Genomic DNA, 21,303 nt, shown 5'->3' with positions numbered 1-21,303 from the left:
GTACCACACAGATTCAATGGATTTGTGGGCTCTCTTGAAGCAAGTTTTGACCCTGGTAGAACAAGTGAGATTCTTGGTTACTCTGGGATCCCCAACTCATGATGGATTAGCTATCCTGCTTGCTCAGAGCATGGCACGAGAGGAGGCAATTCTAGCTGCCCTTACTACCAGTCTGCAGAACCCCATAGATCTTTCTAAGATTTGGATACTAGACCCCGGAGAGGAGACAGGGCAGAAGATCTGGAAGATGAGCCTCCACTCCATTTCACAGCATATGACCGAAGTGGCAGAGATAAAGAGCTGGAAACTTTTTCAAGTCCCGTGAAGGATCTGGATGGGATGTAACCATTTTGGCATTAGTGACTGGACAACAGGGAATAGCAGAGTATGCCGCAATACCTCAGGAATTGTGAAGGCAGGCTTCTGAAGTCGCCTCGCATATAACAAAGAAATTGAACTTCCCATCTCATACAAAGGATTTAGGAATTATGGTTCAGCGAGTGATCGGTATGGCAAATTCCAGCATGAGTCAAGAACAAGAATTGCCGAAGAATTGTACTGTCCAGTTTTATCTGATAACTACGCAGTTGTGTCATCATCTGGGGAGCGAGGTATACGAGTATGTGGACCCACAGGTGTGGGCAGAAGACCCTACTCAGGTAGGATGTGATCAATATTTTCATACTAAATATCTGACTAAAAACTTCCACAGTACATAGTTTTAGTCAGATGTTTAGTATGAAAATATTGAGCATGGATAGACAATTACACAAAATATAGATAATTTAGATGTTCTTATGACACGATTGTGCAAAAAATAATGATTTTGATTATCTTGAGAGTGGATGTTTGTGGATTTTGAACACATGTCTGTGTAAAACGGCCCTTGCCTGCTGCAGTGTTATAAACCAACAGAGTAAAATTTATGTGAATTAAACATTCAATTCCTTCGATTTGGCATAGAAATTCATGACAAGGTGAGATTTTAAAATGTTATATTGTGAATTCTTGTGTGAATGGAATCAGTTTGTTATTTGGATACTTTGGCTATTTAGAAATTTATTTTTAGCCTTTTCTTAAGAATGGGATAGATGTTTAGATCTAGTAATTGAATTTAGATGATTTGATGACACTGATGAATATGATTTTTTTGTTGGGTATTTATTATTTGTTTTAATGTTTAACTTGTGTTTGCATTTTGTTGAACAAATTCATTTCTAAAACTGAAAATAAAAACTTGTTTTTTTTTCTTTACATTTTTCAGATGCCTCCGAAGAAGAAATGCAAAATTGTCAATCCAAATGCCCAGCCAGAGCTCACCTTGAAGTGAATTTCTCTGTCATCCCCGAATCTAAGAGGGATCTTAAAAATGGACACATCTTGTACTTGTATACCTCATTTGGAAAAAAGTCGGTTTGAATGGGAAAGTAATGGGCAGAAAAGCGTCATGAAGAGCAAAAACTTGTAGTTTACAATGCCAACATTGAAAAAGTTGAGGAAAAACAAGGTGTACAGAGTTGCTTATTGGTTGCAGTCTGAGGATTATGATGATGCTACTGATTACGATATGCCAATGTACTAGCAAGCAGCTGATCTTCCCCATGAAGACTTGGTATTTTGCTAGAAATTGTAATTTCTTTACCTGTCTGTTATTGACTTACAGCATATGATACAATAATATTAAAGTTCTGTTGAGAATATCACATTTTTGAATTTTCAAGGCAGTCTGGGTGTTTATTACTATTTCCGTCACAACGGTTAATTTTGTAATTAATTACTTAATTAGGTAATTAACTAATTATATAAATTAATTTCAGGTCATCCTAGTAAGATGTATCATATTTGTTTCAGAATGCTTCAATCGATAATAACTGAAAATTTCATTCAGTTCTCTTAATTTTTTAAGAAAGTTATGGACTTTTATGTCAATTAACTGTCCTCGATCACAGCTTTTGTGTTAAATTGATGGAAAAACAATAGGGAACAAGATGCTAATTTCTGAGTACGAAAATAGCCATAACTTTTTTAACACTGAAGATATGAAAGTGAATTAGGTATAAAATTAAAGTTATTTTTATGCTTTATCTGATGGGATAAATTACAGGCTTGATTTAAAAAATCTCAAAATTTTGTAACATCCCTACTAGATATGCCTTTAGAGTGGTCCATGATTTTGGCCAATTATGGAGGAATCGAGAATTCGTAACCTCAACGGGAGCACAAATCTCTCACCAGCAATTAGTGTCCGATCTGCTGCAAGCTTTAATGTTGCAAAAACAGATTTTGGTGATGAAGTGCTGTGCTCATATAAAGGGTCAAAACCCAGTCAATATAGGGAATCGACAAGCTGACCAAGAAGCTAAAGAAATGTCCTGGGAGCGCAGGGTGGTTGTACTTAAAATGATGAGGCAGACTCGGAAAAGCCAATGCCAACCATCCAATATGTCATTAGATTACAGGAGGACGCTCCTGAAGTAGATATTACACTGTGGAAGCAACTTGGTTATAAAATTGATTATATGTCGGGAAATGTGGGGTTACTCCGGCAGGGCATGTATGACTGATGAATTAGTCAAGACTGATGAATTAGCTATTTGGGTTATTGACTGCGGACCGTAGCAACTGGCGATACACTATCAGCTACATGGTGGCATCCAAGGTTGCAAACTCTGGCACAAAGGATTAGTAGCCGTTGTCTAATCTGTCAGCAACATAATCCAGGGAAAGGCGGACACTGTGGATGTGGGAAAACTCCCTGGCAGCGCCTGTCGGCAGCGTGTCCGTCTTTTTTCAACTTTTTTAATTTTTTTAGTATGTTTAAAAGTGTGTTTTTAATGTTTCTTTGTGTGTTATGTGGGGGGGTAAGGGGGAAACCGTTTTGGCCGCCTCTTCCATGGAGAGGCGACTTTTTCAGGCCGCCTCCCCCGTGGCCTAACAGCATGGATCGGCGCCGACTTTCCCGGAGACGCGCCCGGGGCTTCAGCGGCGGGCACAGCGTGGACTCTCGGCATAGAGCGGGTGAGACCTCGCTGGAGGGGAGCGCTCCGTTACGCTGGCCCGCGGCAGCCTGAAGCAGCGGTCTGCAGAACTCCAGCTGGTGCGGCGTCTACAGCCCGGGATCTCACGTTTGGGACCCAGGTGGAAGAAGCTTCCACCGCCGGCCCGCGGCCATCTTCTACCGCGGGCGTGGTATGGACTTAACATCTCCCCAGGAGGGGAGCTTCGACCGCCGGCCCTGCTGACTGCGGTGCTTCCGGCTGCGGCACGGCAGGTACTTTAAAACTTTGACCGCCGGCCTGCGGCCTACACCAGCCTGAAGCCGCGGTCTCTGGTTGGGAAGAGCCGATCCTGGACTCACCTTGACTTTGACTTTGTCCCTTACCATCTGGACGCCCGCAGCAACGGCTGTGGAGGGTGGTGGTCCCGACCACGGGGGAAAATGGAGGAGGACTGGCCAAGCTCTGTGCCTTCCACCACAGTGATGAATGCTGTGGTGGATGTTTGTGTAAAATTTTAATGTGGTTGTGTTCTTTATTATTGTACCGCTGCTGGCAACCCAAATACCACCGACCTTGGTTGTGTGGCAATAAAATTATTTCTATTTCTATTCTATTACCTATAGGAGGTCCCTTTGATACTCTCCAGATGGACTACATTGAGTAGGAAAGATGTCAAGGATATAAGTACATGCTAGTAATTGTAGATGTATGTGGATTGAAGCCTACCCAACACTTGACATCGAAGCCTGTACTGTTGAGATATCATCCCTTGATATGGTATTCCAATTCGGCTAAGTTCTGATAATGGTCCTCATTTTATAGGACAAGTGAATAAAGAATTTTGTACTCAATTGGTAATTCATCAACAGTTGCACGGTGCCTATCGACCACAGGCTGCTGGACGTTGAACGAGCTAATCAGACCTTAAAAACTAAGCTTGCTAAATTGAAAGCCGAAACAAGGGTTAACTTACTTCCTACACATTGTTTCAGATGCGTACTCCACCAGCAGGAAGGGCACGACTGAGCCCAGCTGAAATCGTGCATGGTCCCATGGAACCAGAGTACCCCAAAAGTTGTTCATTTCCATCATATGTCATCAGATATGACTAATTTATATTAGCACTGGCCCCTAGTTACGTGCTCTCACGAACATGGCATACCTACGGACCATTGCCTTGGCTCTGTCCTGAAGGCGGTGGCTCAAATGGTCATACTCACTCGGCCTCCTTGCGCCTGGGGCCCAGGAGGTACCGGTGATGAAGGAAGTCTGCAGGCCGGATGAACCCGTTCCCCGACGGACTGGGGAACGCCAGCTGCACCCCCCCCCCCCGCCTTAACCAGCGGTCGCCGGCCAACCACTCCGGCGACGGCGAAAGCCAAGCACCAGCCATTAACGGGGATACACACAAAATGCTGCAGCAACTCAGCGGGACAGACAGCATCCCCGGAGAAAAGGAATGGGCGACGGAATCAGGGATGGGACACTTGGGAGAGGTCGGGGACTGCCCAGCAGCAACTCAACGGCGCCCACCGCACGGGAGACCCAGGCCCGACCACGACAAAACGCAAGCCTGCACACAACGCAGCAGCACAGCTACCGAGAATGTTTATAGCGAGTGCTCTATGACCTGGGCATGCGCAGTCAGAAAACCAAACTTGCTTATAACCACACATAAATAGAATATTGCTGATTCAAAAGTTTAAATCCTTGGTTTAAACATGGAAAAGAATGTTAAAGTGAGCAACACAGTGAATATTTGATTACTACAGCTGCACGAAGTTGATGAAACAGTTAAAAATAGTCAAAGTAATAAATTCAACATTATTGTGAGTCACAGTGATAAAGATAAAATACAGGAAATCAACTGTTCAAAGTCTTTATAAGGTATTTGGAACAAAAAAATCTGTTTCATCGCCAAGATCACCTATCCAATCTCCAAAATTACCCAAGTTGCCCACCCGTTGCTCAAACCTTCATCTTTGCCTTTTGTTACATTTGTATTTAACAATTTAGTACTCTGAACTGCCTCCCATCTACCAGTCCAACATCTTGAGTTCATAAAACTGTACAAACTCTTAGCCAGCCATTACCCCTGGAACAAACCATAAGATTCTTTTTTTTTTCTTTTTTTTTATTTGTATTTTTATTAGAAGCAATGTACAGTAGTATAGACCGCAGCATATGACAAAATACATTTAATGTACATCTTCTATTTTAAATTTAACAAGAGAGTAGAACAAGAGAGAAAGTGAAAGAAATAGTGATGTGAAAACCCCTAGACTAGCAGATAGTGCAGTCCAGGAGTGAACGAGTAAAAGCCTATAGAAGAGTAAGAAGACAAAAACCCAAAATAATAAAGAAAAAGAAAAAAAGAGACCCTTATGTGTTGATATGCCTGCTTCATTTCTAACCACACCCATCACCCTGTTTGTGAATCGGGTTTAATTCCAGAGTTGTGTTGCACCATGCTATACTTGTAATAAATCAATAAAAGGAGACCATATCTTTAAAAATTGCTCTGATTTTCCTGCTAAAACGAGTCTCATATCTTCAAGATGCAGCGTCTCTGACATGCTTGTGATCCACATTTTAAGCATTTTTCCAAAATTTAAGTATAAGTTTTTTTGCTATTATCAAGCTGTAGTCTAGGAAACGTCTTTGAAATATTGATAGCTCAGAGCAGGTACCTGTTCCAAAAATAATCAATTCTGTATTGGGGTCCAGTTTTGTTTTTAATAATTTTAAGAAGATTTCAAAGATTTCTTTTCAAAATTTATGGAGTTTTATGCAACAAACCATAAGTTTCTAATCCAATAATATCTTAGAGTGATACAGTGCGGAACAGACCCTTCGGCTCAACTTGCCCACAACAGGCCAACACGTCCCGGCTATAGTCCTACCTGCCCGGGTTTGGTCCATATCCCTCCAAACCTGTCCTATCCATGTACCTGTCTAACTGGTTAAATGTTGGGATAGTCCCTGCCTCAACTACCTCATCTGGCAGCTTGTTCCATACACCCACCACCCTTTGTGTGTAAAAGTTGCCCCTCAGTTTCCTATTAAATCTTTTCCCCTTCACCTTAAATCTATGCTCTCGGGTCCTCGATTCACCTACGGTGGGCAAGAGACTCTGCACATCTTGAATTTTAAGTTGTCAACTTAGTTTCCAAGCCCAGCCTTACCTGTCCCCATTTTATTTCTATCACTCCAGAACAGGTGAATTCTGCTCTCTTATTGACAGTCAAGACTTCAGCTATCTAGATCCCAAGCTTCAAACGTTTGTCCCTAAACTACTCGGGAAGAGCACAGTGGCACAGCTGGTAGAGCTGCTGCCTCACCACAGAGACCCAGATTTGATCCTGACCTCAGGTGCTGTCTGTGTAGTGTTTGAACGTTCTCTCTATGACTGCGTTGGTTTCCCCTAGGTGCTCCTGTCTCTTCCCATATTTCCAAGTCTACAGACGAGTTTGCAGACCACACAACAGTGATTGGGCTGATCACCAACGGTGATGAAACAAAATACAGGGCGGAGGTGCAGAACCTGGCGGACTGGTAACAACTTGTCAATAAACACCTCCAAGACCAAGGAGCTGATTATTGACTTCAGGAGGTCACCTAATGGAGAATACGCCCCAATCTCCATCTACGGGGATAGTGTGGAGAGAGTGTTCAGCTTTAGGTTTCTGGGCACTCACATTTTAGAGGACCTCACATGGTCCACCAACACCGCTGCGCTGGTCAAGAAGGCACTGCAACGACTGTTCTTCCTGCGGACACTAAAAAAGACTGGCCTGCCCCAACAGCTGCTGACAACCTTCTACCGCTGCACCACAGAGAGCATATTAACGTATGGCATCTCTGTGTGGTATCTCAGCTACACGGAGGCAGAGAGGAGAGCTCTTCAGCGCGTCGTCCACAGAGCGCAGAAGATTATTGGGACACAGCTACCAGCCTTGGAGGGCATCTACCACACACGGTGCCTCAGGAAGGCTGTCAGCATTCACAAAGACTCCTCACACCCTTGTAATGGACTGTTTGAACTACTTCCCTCCGGCAGGCGTTACAAGGCCTTCTACGCCCGAACCTCCAGACTCAGGAACAGCTTCATTCCCAGAGCTATAGCGGCTCTGAACCGGCCCTGCTGAGTGCCCCCCACCCCCCCTGGACTGTCTCCCTCGGATGGTCACGTCGCACAGACACATCTGCACTTTAGTCTGTTTGAACTGTCTTGACTATTTTACTGTTCTTTTTACAATCCATGTTCTCGGGGTATCTAAATCGTATTAGTTATTTATGTTATGACATCGGATGGAAGCTGCACACCAAATCTCGTGGCGCTTATGTGCAATGACAATAAAAGATATTATTATTATTATCAAGACATGTGGGTTTATAGATTAATTGGCCTCTGTAAATGGCACTAAGTACGTAGGGAGTGGATGCAAAAGTAGAATAACTAGAACTAATGTGTATAGGTGGTCAGCGTGTCCTAACTGGATAGAAGGGCCTGTTGTATCTTTCAATCAATCAATCTTCATGGCTCTGCATAAGTTAGAATGCAGCAAAGAGCTTCTTTATTCAGTCTGCCCGATCATGCAACTTCTTTTTTTAAATACTCTTAACCCTATTTCTATGCCAAAGGTTTTGATAATCCTAATTATGTCCTGACATGCTTGAGTATCACATTTTGCCATAATTTTCCTCTGAAGCGCCTTTAGATGTTTAATCAAATTTAAATTAACATGTAAATAATGAATAATTCATTTTACATGAAGAAATAGTTGAAATTGAAGCTTACAACGATGGTTGCACTTTTCCTCAAACATCATACTATGATTTGCATACACTACCAAATCTGAAAATGTCTAGATATTTCCCACTCAGGTGTGCATGTATCTCTAAAAGATAATACAGGTGCACAACCTTTTATCCGAAAGCCTTAGGACCAGACACTTCTCGGATTTCGGAATGGTAGATTTTTAGCGTAGATTAGGTATGGAGCGGCTGCCTCCTCCCCAGAGACCGGGGAATCATTGTAAATCATTGCTTAAATGTTAGTCAGTTAGTTTGGAGGGATTTTATGTGGTGGGGGGGGGGGGGGGGGGGGGGGGGGGTGAAGGGGGAAACTTTAATTCTTAGTCCCCTACCTGGTCGGAGAGGCGAGGAGCGGGCAATGCCTTACCGGGTCGCCGTGCAGTAAGCTCCGGAGCGCTGTGGCCGCCGACTCCCAACATCGCAGAGCTGGGGCTGCGGGCGTCCGGCCGCGGGCGGCGCCGGTTGGTGCTCCGACCCCGGCAACTCTACCCCTGGCTGCGCGGTGCTCCAAATCCAGCACCGCCCGCGGCCGGACGCCCGCAGCCCCAGCTCCGCGATGTTGGGAGTCGGCGGCCACAGCGCTGGGATACCAGCAGGTAGCGGGTAATGCCTTACCGGGTTGCTGTGCGGTAAGCTCCGGAGTGCTGTGGCCGCCGATTCCCAACATCGCGGAGCTGGGGCTGCGGGCGTCCGGCCGCGGGCGGCGCCGGTTGGAGCTCCGACCCCGGCAACTCTACCCCTGGCTGCGCGGTGCTCCAAATCCAGCGCCGCCCGCGACCGGACGCCCGCAGCCCCAGCTCCGCGATGTTGGGAGTCGGCGGCCACAGCGCTGGGATACCAGCAGGTAGCGGGTAGCAGGTAGTCACCCCCCCCCTTCGCATAAAAGCCCTCCAAACTAACTGACTAACATTTAAGCAATGATTTACAGATGTTTAAGTGTCTCCCCGGTCTCCAGGGAGGAGGCAGCCGCTACAGTAGTACAGACCTGGGTTGACCGTGGGTCGTTTCAGGTCAAGTTTGGCGCCAAATGCGAGCTTTGGTGTGCAGACGACATCCTGGAAAAAATGTCCGGTTTTCGGCGCTTTTCGGTTTCCGGAACTCTGGATAAAAGGTTGTGCACCTGTAGTAGCATTTTGTAAAAATCACAGCTTCATAGAGAAATAATCATGGAAACTGACCTTTCAGCCCACCAAATCTACGTTGCCATCACATTTGTTCCTCAATACCCCAAGTATTCATGTTGTAGCCTCATTAATGTTCCCAAACTGCATAATCTCCAATTTGTCCAATTAGAACTTCAACCTCCCTGTTCATTCAGGGTTTCTCAATAGGAAACATCCCAATTGTCTTTGTCGGAACATCAATCACCTCAGATCACTGCTCTATTACACTTTTTGTTGGAATCTCACACTTCATTCTCGATCTATAAGCCAGCAAGGTGTATATTCGCGCATAATTCCTGTGGCTATCTAAAAGCCTCTTAAACGCCACTATTTGGCCTGCTTCCAGTTCCAGGACTACTCCTGAGGTAGTTGAAAAATGCACGGGTGGGCAAGGATTAAAGTGAGACTTCGGAGCTAACAATACCATGCACACGTGGGATACATTAGCTTTGTAGTGTTACTGGATTTTGATCCGGAAACATCAGTTTGAGTCCCACCCCAACAGTTAGTGAATTTAAATACAAATAATTTAAATAACTGCGGAGTATTTTATAAAAACCTGGTCTCAGCAACAGTAACTCTCACATTCTCGGATCATTATAAAAACCCAGGCAAAGAAATCTGCCACCCATACCCAGTCGGACTAAGATAAATCCAGACCCACCAATGTTGGTGTTTTCTGTGATAGATGATAAATACCTGCATTATCAGTAACACTAACCCTCCCACTGGAAGTAATGATTTAAGGATGTGGGAAAATTACAAAATCATGCTTCTCTGGCTACTCCTTTATCCCTCCACAAATGATTAACCAAGATAAAAAGACAAAATGTGACAATTGTAGCCTCATTTTCCAGGTCAAAAGTCCAACACAAGTTACTAGATCACTTAATACCTGTAATAGTCACATAAAACTACCAAAGCAATAAGCAACAACTGTAAAATATTTATTCAGAAAAACTTCATTTAGTTGCCTGCCTTTGAATGCATGCCATTTTCTGCAGATCTTCAGTGGCAAAATACAAACAAAAGCTGAAATGTAAAATTTGCTCTCCCAAATTCACAGTTTTAAGGAATTTCCCATTTTATCGTCTACTAGACCAAGGGGGACCCGTTGGGGGGGCAGGGGGGAGAGAGAGGAGGGGGGTGTGGGGGAAACGTGGGATGGAGGGAGAGGGGGAAGGGATGTGGAGGGGGGAGGGGAGAGAAGGAGGGGAGGGGGTGGGGTGGAGGGAGGGCAGAGGGGTGGAGGGGAGAGAGAGGAGGGGGGAGACGGGGTGAGGGAGAGAGAGAGGAGGGGGGGGATAGGGGGGGGAGGGGGTGGAGGGGAGAGGGTGAGGGGGTGGAGGAGTGGGCAGGGAGAGGAGGGGGGAGCGAGTGGGCTGCGAAAAGCGGAGAGAGCCTGGGGAGGGAGAGAGAGCTCTAGTACAGTGCCCAACTAATTGCGGGGGAAGGGAGGGGTGGCCTGCGGCGTCACACATACACTAACCATCCCCCACACACACTAGTGGAGGGGAGGAGGAGTGGAGGAAAAGGGGAGGGAGCGGGAGGGGAGAGGGGTGGGGTGGAGGGGGGAGAGACGGGGTGGAGGGAGAGAGAGGAGGGTGGAGGGACGGGGGGGGGAGGAGGGAGAGAGAGGAGGGGGGAGGGGGGGTAGTGGGGAAGGGAGGAAGAGGGAGAGAGAGAGGGGGGAGACAGGAGGGGGGGTGTTATTTTTCTTTATAAGGACTATGCAATGGTCACCTCCATCAATGTTATCATGGACAGATGCATCAAGACAAGGACACAATTAAGTACATTTAATGGGTCGTATTTGGCAAGTATAGTGGGTTGTATTTGGTCCCCCCCCCCCCCCCCCCCCCCCCCCCCCCCCCCCCCCCCCACACACCACATGTGCCCTGATGCAATGAGACTTCATGGGACTGTGCTGTCACAATCTGCTGATCTGACCCATCAATGGGCCAAGCCATGATCATTGCGACATTGAAGTCTAGCACTTTCTGTTAAGCATGATTCTGCAACTAAAACAGTGTCAGTCCTGACTGTTCTGTTGGGCAGCTCTCTAAATTCAGGCAGCATTCCCAAGAACAACCAAATAGTAAATTGTTATAATTAGGTTCAAATTGATAGGACAAAAGTCTGTCAGATAGATTTCAGTCAAGTATGCTGCAAAGTTCTAGGTAGTATTTATAAATAGCAAAAAGCCAGGAATAATGGAGATTCAGAGATTTAGGGGTCTATCCATGCAGCTCTTTAAAACTTAGCTCTCAGGCAAACAAAAAGTTAAAAAATATTTTAAGACTAAATGCTGACATTTTTGAAAATCTCACCTTCTCTGGTCTATCCATTTAACTTAAAGCACTCACATATGGAATAATTTTGGTCAGTCTATTCTGTATATTACTTAAAGCCTTCAGATCTTAAACGGCTGCCACAGAGCACGGTCAGTCCTTTAGAGAGTGCGGGAGGGGGGGGGGGGGGGGGGGGGGGAGGAGAAGGGGCACAAGGTCACCAGAGATTTTCGTTCAGGTTTCCTAAGTGGGACAGGGGCATAAGATTCATTATAGCTTTCTTGCCCATGTATGTCGCTATTTACAAACTCATCAGGAAGGCTGGCTCCGTCCTGGGGGCGGAGTTGGATTCATGGCAAGTGGTCTTGGAGGGGAGGATGCTTCTCAAACTGCGGAGCATCCTGGACAAATAGCTCATCCCCTCCATGACACACTGGTTAACCTAAGAAGTACCTTCAGCAACAGACTGGTTCCACCAAGATGCAGGACAGAATGCCACGGGAAATCCTTCTTCCCTGTGGCTATCAAACTGGACAACTCCTCCCCCTTCTGTCATGGGGTAGACGGAGAATGACTCCCTCCCCCCCTTCCCCAATCTATGCACATCCCCAATCCTTTCCACTCGTCAATTTAATTTCATGTTTCATGTATTTTGTGTTTTTATGACTGTTGGCAGATCAATTTCCCTCCTGGGATAAATAAAGTACTATCGTATTGTATTTATAAAGTTCAGAATCTAAATGCGCTTTTCAACCTACTACTATCGATAAATATATACCCAACTATCTCTTGGTTTCCTTATTTTTTTGCTGCGACTCTGAGGCCTAATCTCCACAAGACAAAACTTTATGTAATATTTTATATGATGCTTTAAGGTCTAGGTGATTCAAGTGCTCGTCAAATCATTGAACAGAGGTCAATTAACGGAATAGAGAGAAGATGGATGGACAGAAATATATCTGCTGGTAAAGCAAGTCGAGGAAAACGGCACAATTGTAAAATTAGTGGCCTTTGCTCTCGCTCACAAAACATTAGGTGCAAGTTCAAATAATTTTAAATCTTACATTAATTGGGAGTCTTCTTATTGAATCGGAATATTGGTTAAAGGTTTTAATCAGTTACCCCTATTCTTATCTGTAGAGATGGGCGAACAACTCAAGATGGAAAACAAAATTCCTATAGGATCAATGATAATGACATGAGACATTAGGTAAGTTAAGATAAACTATCTCACTATCTAATATAAAACGTAAATACAAAGAATCATGCTAAAAATGTCATTCGTTTTAATAATAGATGGTGGAGTATTATTACATAAATGTTTAACAAATTGAAAGTATAGGATAAGTTAGGAAGAAGAACACTAGTTGCAAGGTCAATGAAGACGAGTCAGAAATGCAAATAATTTATATAAAAGCAGAAACATTTCACAGTGGTTGTACAATTCACTTACAGGATTAGTATACGAACAAAAACATTTAAAATTACATTGACAAATGAATGAAGAAAAAGGTGAAGGAAATCATGTGGGTGAATGTAATTGGAATTAATGTTCAATTGAATCAAATGCAACTGTTCAATGTTCAATTATCCAAATGAAGAAAAATGCAACCTTGTAAACATTTTTGGTTTAGTTTCTATGTTCTAAACTTTACGCCAAAGTGCCCAGTGTAGTTTTCTTATTGTTAATGTTGCAAAGGGACATACACAGGCCCAAATTCTTGGAGCTTAGTGTTGCGTTTTGAGGGGATGATAGTAGCTGTAGATTACTTTCCCCCTGGGATAAATAGAGTTATGTCGTATAGTATTGTAGGGGATGGTAGAACGGTGCTGTAATCAATGAACACCAGCCCGACATGTGTGTTCCAGTTGTACAGAAGGGCCAGAACAGAGTGGAGAGCTAGTTTCATAGCATCTGCTGTTGATCTGTTGTTGCGATAGGCAAATTGTAGATCCAGATAACATCCGAGGCAGGAAATAATTTGCGTCATAACCAACTTCCTAAAGTACTTTATTGCAATGAATGTAACTCTGGTTGACGATAGTCATTGAGTGAGGTCACCATGCTCTTTTGGGCATTGATATGATAGATGCCCTTCTGAAGTACCCTATTCACCGGCAATGAAGACGCTATTTTTTACCCAAAAATAAGGCACGAAAATTTACCTGCGTCTTGGAGGCCGAAGAAAGCCAAGAGAGATAGACTTGGCTATCCCTCAATACAGCAACATCAAGAACAATGTTGTTGTACTGAGGGATAGCCAAGTCTATCCCTCATTGCTGGCAGCTGATGAGAAGCGGCTGTAAAGTGGGAAGCGGCTGTAAAAGGACAGCACCTCCTTTCTCAGCATGTGGGGAGTCTGGCCCGGGGTGGGAAGTAGCTCCGGTGGCTGCGATCGGCCGCCAGGACCGGAGAGCGGAACCGACTGCCACCTCAGCACCTTCTGCCGGCCCGCCAGCCAGCCACAGTGTCCTTCGGCACAGGCGCAACCGGTAGAGGTGGTGGTTGGCGGGTAACTACTGGGCGGAAGGCTGGCGCCTCCCTCTCTCTCTGGCCCTCTCTCTCGGTCACGGGGCAGGCGACCTGGGAACTGCAGCTAGTCCCGGGGACGTGAGGGATCTGGGAACTGTAGCCAGTCCCAGGGCATGCAGGCGATGTTGCCGACCCTTGGACTAAACCAACCCTTGATCCTGTCTCGCCATCCTTTTTTGAAAATTTAGCAACTTAAATTGGGGGTGCGTCTTCGACGCAGGTGCATCTACATTGCCGGGAAATACGGTATGTGGGAACCTCAGACCAAAGCAACAAGGGGTTGAAAACTCCAGCCAATTGGTGCACAGTTGTTTATCAGTCGGCCTAGTGCAGACTGGACTAGATGCTTTGCATGGATACACAGATAAGTATAACAAATAAACATCATACACAAAGATTTGCCACTCGCATGCTTTCTCCTACCCCCAAGGGAGTGCGGAATGAAATAAATGGAAATGACTGATACTTGGGTGAGAGGGAAGAAACATAAAATAATATTCCAATAAAGTGCTGGGTCTTCCCTATGTTTTGTTCATCTTTCTTGTTTCACACTTTGCGTTAAATTGAAGATATTTTGCAACATTCATTATTTTTTTCAGCAAAGTTCCTAAAATGTTATATATATCATGAAAAGGAAGCTCTGATGGTAAAAAATGATATGAAATGGAAGAGATTACTACTTACTGTAGCAAAATAACATTGTGTTCAGTGCATAGTATAGCAATATAAAAGGTCCACACCCTTTAAGAATTGTTTATCCATAGAGAGACCGGAGAAGTGTGTTAATACAATGGCTACAATTAGTAATCAAACAGTTCAATAGCAAAACAGCATTGATAAGGTAGCGAGGGATGTTCATGTGGTCTGTTCATACACAAGCACCATGTACAAAGGAAAACCTACAAAGAACATATTCAAAACATATGTCACATCAATATCAAACATGGAAACTGCTGCTGTGGTTACCTTAAAGATTTTTCAACTACTTTTGTCCGATAAACCTCTTCTTGGTCCAGCTTTATGGTACAAAAACAATCTCGCATCTTGTTTGGCCCATGGCATGGAGGTAGGTTCTTGGCTTCACCTGTTAGCCAGCAAAATTTAAAATAGCTCAATAACAAATAAATCACATCAAAATTCATATCTCAATGTAAAAATTACCAAAATAATGTATTCATCTTAATAAATGTTATCTTCCTTCAGCATTCTTTTTTATTCACTGTACCATTGTATAGACATTATCAAATGTAGTAATAATAAGAAACTGCAGTTTATGCCAAAGATACATGCAAAATGCTAGAGTAAGTCAGCAGGTCAGGCAGCATCTTTGAAGAAAATGGAGAGCTGATGTTTAGGTTGGGACCCTTCTAAAGGCTAATGTAATAATCTAATGTAATATGTTTTGTGAAAAATTCTAAAATGTGAAGGCCACACTATATCAAAATCTATCAATACATACTTGCAATACTTGAATACCTATGCAACACATACCACAAGTTGAATTTATCACAATGCAACAAATAGGAAAACATTTAAGTGTCAACTCAAAATGACGGGGAATTTTGCAAAACAAAATTCAACAGGTCGCAAAGCCTCTAATTTTCCATCAGAAATCCTAAATGACAAAAACATTTTATATGAAAGGACTAATTAACTGACTATTAATTCATCTTACGAATAACCCACAAGATTCATAATGAAATTCTGACCAAAAATCTTATGGTTGGTTACACAGAAAATAATATTATCGCATTCACCGCTTCTCATCACATCTACAGTATTTAATAATAGTATCTAAGCAAGAGATTAACATTTTATCTTGTTTAAGTATGTTGGTGAAGTGAAAACTGCCTAAAGAGAGGGGAGATGGAGGGAGTTGTCAGACTGAAGGGGTGAAGGAAAGGGAGATAAAAGGTGGAGAGAAGAAGGTGGTGTAGTGGGAAGGAGTAGGGATGGGGCAGGAGAGGTGGTTTGATGGGGAAGGGGGGAATGAAAGGGCTCAGTACAAATGGGAGATGAGGAACGGGAGTGTATGTGGAGGAGAGAAGTGGGTAGGGATTGGGAGAAGATGGGAGAGAGAGAGAGAGATAGAGAGATGAAGGAGAATAGGACAGGAGCAGGACAAGGAAGAAGGGGGTGGGGAAGGGCATGGTCCATGTTGTAAAATTTAATCCAATCCAAGTGCATTGATGATGTAAAAACTGCCCACACAAAAAGATGCAGGTAGTTCAGGCTAGATATGCCAGAGCAGATTACCAGCCTAGACTGGCACATGGGAGTTTGTGGAGGGCAAAGATATCTGCACCTGACATCTCTGTCTCAAATCACCCTGCCTGAAATTTTCAGCTGATCTGCAGATTGAAAATATTTAAACATGAGAGGAAGGAACAGACAATTCGAATCAGACATCAGGCATACCTTGCAGCAAGGTACAAGATCAAAAGGGCTGCAAAAATGATCAATATTTCAGAATAAGGGCAAACTCAGAACAGAAAAATCAAAAGTGTAGGAAGGAACTGCAGATGCTGGTTTAAACCGAAGATAGACACAAAATGCTGGAGTAGCTCAGCGGGACAGGCAGCATCTCTGGATAGAAGGAATGGGTGACGTTTTGGCTGCCTGTCCCACTGAGCTACTCCAGCATTTTGTGCCTATCACAGAAAAATCAAAGGTGCTCTTGAGGAAACAACAACTAACATTTACTCTGACACAGGATCAGTTTACATCTCTAAGGGACAAGACATCTATTTGACAAAAGAGTCAATGCCCAAACTTGTTAAAACAAGTTTAAAAATTTTAAAAAGCAGAAATCCTAGTGACGAGTTACATATCACGACCAAATAGACAGTAGGAATTAAAGAGCAGATGTGTAAAAACATTTAGGAAAAGTCAGTACGAAATATTAATGAAACAGTACCACTAAACATAAACAAATATTAGAGCAAACTGAAAATGACAGTACATAATTGTAAATAACAAAATCATGGATTGGTTGAATACTTATTTGGCATCAGTAATTACAGTGCTGGAAGAGGATACAGGCAAAAGATCAAGAAAATTAACACTGAAGTAGGGACAGAGTCTTAAAACAATAACAATTACAGCACCGAGTGACAAATCACAGCATTAGGTGGTTCCAATCTTGTTTCTAACAGAATTGGAAAATCCTAAACAGCCCAAGATTACCTAAATCACAAAATGATTATATCAGTCAAAAATGCAAGACAGAGCTATTTCAGTTTGGAAGACAAAGAATTATAGACAAATGAGCCAAGCATCTGTTTATGCCATGAGTTAATTAATTAGCATGAATTAACCAAGAATAGAACACACCAAATGTGCATCAATTCAGAGACCAGAATGCCCAATGATCTTCAATGACAGAAAAATGTCAATGTAAAGCATGTAGTTTAAGCAAATAGATACAAAAATTACAGTGCTGTAATTGCTATTGTTTTTAAGACTGTCCCTACTTCAGTATTAATTTTCTTGATCTTTTGCCTGTATCCTCTTCCAGCATTGTAATTACTAACGCCAAATAATTATTCAACCAATCCATGTTTTTGTTATTTACAATTATGTACTGTCATTTTCAGTTTGCTCTAATATCTGTTTCTGAAAAAGGCAGCAACAATGAGACTTGGAGGATTCATGCATTGTCATATGTGCAAAGATACACTGAAAAGCTTTTGCGTGCCAACCAGGCAGATCGTCATACGCAAGTACGCCAGGTATTCCAAAAGAGAAAATAATGAGCGCAAAATATAGAGTTACAGCTACAAAGAAAGTGCAGGTTAAAAATGTGCAATGGTCACATCAAGGTGGATTGGAAAATTGGAAATTCATCCTTAGTATACAAGAGGTCTGTTCAATAATCTGATCATTGCGGGGAAGTTGTTCTTGAAACTGGTGGTATGCGATTTCAAGGTTTGGCACCTGTTCCAACAGGAGATGGGAGCAGGATGACAGAGGAATGAGTGGTTCTTGATTAAGGTTGCTTTCCTGATACAGCCAGAGCTATAAATGGAATTGAAGGGGGAGGGAGGTGGGGGCAGCAGATTTGTGTGATGGACTGTGTGGCATTCATAAATCCACAAATTCTTATGCTCTTAAACAAAGCTGTTGTCATACCAAGCTGCAATGCATCCAGATAGGATGCATTCTATGGTGCATCTGCAAAAATTGGTGAGATTCATTGAAAATCTGCCAAAATTCCTTTGTCTTTTGAGGAAGTAGAAGCATCAGTATGCTTTCTTGACCATAGATTCAATGTGGTTGGACAAGGACAAATTATACATAAATTAATATCACAGACAGGTACCAAAATAAGAGAACCAATTAAATAATGACATATTTAGAATAAACTGTAAGATAGAGAAGCTATAATACAAGGTATAAAAAAGTCCTGGTTAGGCCTCACCTGAAGTTTTGAGTGTAATTCTGGAATGACTTTGCAGCAATGCAGTACAGATTGAACCTATTCTGATAAAATGTACTTGAGGGAATGATCAATGCTTTTATTCAGACCACATTTACAAAATATGTAAGGCCGAGTGTTTTTTTGCAAAAAGGAGGGGAAGGGGGGGTGAATGAAGAATAGAAGGAAAAATGTCTGGAATAACAAGTTAGAGATACCAAGTTAGGAATTATTTTTCAAAATGCAGTTCAAGGCATAGAGCTTGCATCAGTGTGAAAAATGTATTCATTTCGGCAGTACTTTGGATCAAGCGCTGCATCAAGATTACTACTTTCACTGCATTTTAAAAGCAATGTCCAAAATACAGTAGCTGTGTTACACACAACAAGGTCCAATAGACAACAAGATGACAATAAGATCATCCGCTTTTGTGATCCTGAAGGAGTGATAAATATTTGTCCAGGAATCAAGAATGCCTTTGCCCCATACTAAAAAGTGCATGGAACGTTTCCTATTTAATGTTTCAATTAAACAATCTGATGCAATACAGCACTGGAAATGCTTCATAAGAATCTCAGTATAGATGTTTTTGCTCAAATTCCTAGATTTATTCCAAGATTTATTCACCCATTATAGCAACCAGGCACAACTATTTTTTAAATCAACTCTGGAGTTTAAAGCAATAGAAATGTTAATATGAGGAATGTCAGGTAGGTAACTGAGAATTGAAGGGCGATTTAGTATAAGTAATTTTTGAAATGACAAAAGGAATTGATAGGAAATAATTTCCCTGTATCCTATCAATAGGAGAAGAAAGCAAGAAAAAAATTCAAGCTTAGTTTCTCAGGAATAAAATTGACAAGCATTTTTGTCTACACAAATAGGATACTCTGCCTTTAAAGCTGTGGGTGCTGGGAATCAATCAGAGCTTGCAAATTGGAAGGTCATCAGATTAATTTTAGAGAAAATGTTCAAGCAGTAGAGAACAAAGGGAGATAATTCCAAAGAAACATTAAAGGAAATGTTGTTTTAACAATTAAGATTAATTGGGGTGAGGGGGGGTGGGGAGGGGATGGGGCATTATGACCTTTGAATGATAAGAATATCAGACCTATGTACATTTTACAGCAAATGTAATATTAATTAGATCAATATTTTATTGTGGTTGGAGAACTTTGCCAAAAAGGATAGGCTGCATCAGGGATGAAACACTAAAGGGGTTTTAAAGCACTTTTCTGTACTTGTATCACAGAACCATACAAACCAACAGCACAGAAAGCAACAACTTGACCTGTCAGGCCAATGGGCAGGAAAAAAAAAGGGACTTAAAGGTTGCATTAACTTCCAGTTGCTGGGTTTCTCCCATTGTTCAACAGGGCACCTTTAAAAACACCTTTCAACTACCACTATTCTTTGAGTTTAAATATTTCACCTCCCAATTCTTCAGTATTCCTTCTTCTAATTGAAATCCATCTTCCTCCAGTTATCAATTAATTTTGCTTGTGAATAATCACGATCGCACAGAGATAGCATCTCAATTTTGTACACCTAACTCAAATCTCCACTCAGTCTTATTTGCTCCAAAAAAACAACCTAGCCCAGCCAATCTCTCACCCCTAGCCACATCCTTGTAAACCTCTTATGCACACTCGCAAGCGCCACCACATCCTTCTTGTAGAGTGACAACCACAACGGTCCGGAGTTCTCATGCTGCAGCTTATGCTTTATAGAGTTCTTAAAATGCTGTTGAACTAGATATGTTAGTTGGTGCTGACAAATGTCCCGAGTGTCTTCTTAACCACAATCCGCCGGCCTGCTTGTCTTCAGGGACCATCAAATCCCCCTGTTCCCCTATCTTCCATAAAATTTGCTATTTATTAAGTATTGATTCATCTTGTTTGCCCTACCCACAGGCATTTCTTCACATTTCCTGTATCAAATTACATTTGTACTCAATCAACCAATCCACTGATATCTTCCTGCAGCATCCTTCTTCAGTATCAACCACACTACCAATTTTGGTGTAGTCAGCAAACTTCAAAGTCATAGCCCCCACTTAAGATCAAGTGATTAATTGAAGTGATTCTAGTGATCATATTCAAAAGCAGAAACCACACAAAGGAAAGGAGTTTGAATCAAACTGTGGAACCCCATGGCACACTATCTGGTCACAAACTCCCATTGACCATCAATTACCAACCGTTATCTCCCATAGTAACAATGTTTAATCCAACTGTAAATTATTATGCCAAAGTAATTCTTTGTAACAAAGTTAAGTTGGTAAAACTAACAATGTAATATAAAGAATCAGATTTATTAACATTTCAAAAAATATTAATTAATTTCGAAAATCTCTTTCCAAATTAATTGTTTGTGTCTTTCTTCATTAAAGTAGAGGTTGGAAAAATATGTGCTTTTAAGTAGAGAATGACTAGGATGAAAACATAAAAACAAAATGTGGGAAATGGGGCCCAGCAGAGTACATGGGGCCCTGCGGAGATCTCACAAATAGCCAGGGTCAGTTGATTCGTCTCCCCCTGTGCTGCAAATGATTCCGGATATTAGTAATACCGACATTCTTTCAATAGGACACTTGTGAGATAGCACCTGTTGCTCCCCGTTTTAAAAAAAACTCATCTGCTTGTGTGCTGACTCTATGCTGCACTGTTTCCTTTCTCCATGCACTACTTGTAGCAATGTTACAAAATTTTGAGATTTTAAAAATCGTCTGCAATTTATCTCGTCAGATAAAGCATAAAAATAAGTTTAATTTGACACCTAATTCACTTTCATATCTTCAGTATAAAAAAAGTTATGGCCATTTTCATACTCGGAAATTAGCATCTTGTTCCCTATTTCTTTTCCATTGACTTAACACAAAAGCTGTGATCGAGGACAGTCAAAAGCCCATAACTTTCTTAAAAATGAAGAGAACTGAATGAAATTTTCAGTTATTATAGATTGAATAGTAATAATAATAAAACCAGTACTAATAACACATGGATGGGATAGGATAGGTTTAGATGGTTATGGGCCAAGCGCAAGAAGATGAGACCAGTGTAGATGGGGCGTGTTTTTCGGT

At 42.3% G+C, this 21,303-nt stretch overlaps 1 protein-coding gene across 2 annotated transcripts in view; it reads right to left on the bottom strand.

Annotated features, from left to right (window-relative positions):
* The window catches only part of rasa2 (RAS p21 protein activator 2), a 169,446-nt gene that overhangs the window by 117,519 nt on the left and 30,624 nt on the right, over positions 1 to 21,303 (bottom strand). For both annotated transcript variants that reach the window (XM_033031950.1, XM_033031949.1), the window contains exon 2: positions 14,771 to 14,888. In XM_033031950.1, coding sequence (XP_032887841.1) covers positions 14,771 to 14,888 — 118 coding nt within the window. The remainder of the gene's footprint in view (positions 1 to 14,770; positions 14,889 to 21,303) is intronic.

Source organism: Amblyraja radiata, chromosome 13 (genome assembly GCF_010909765.2).
Source record: "Amblyraja radiata isolate CabotCenter1 chromosome 13, sAmbRad1.1.pri, whole genome shotgun sequence".
Taxonomy (NCBI): Eukaryota; Metazoa; Chordata; class Chondrichthyes; order Rajiformes; family Rajidae; genus Amblyraja; species Amblyraja radiata.
Note: the sequence above shows the minus strand (reverse complement) of the source record. Positions and strands in the feature narration are given on the sequence as shown.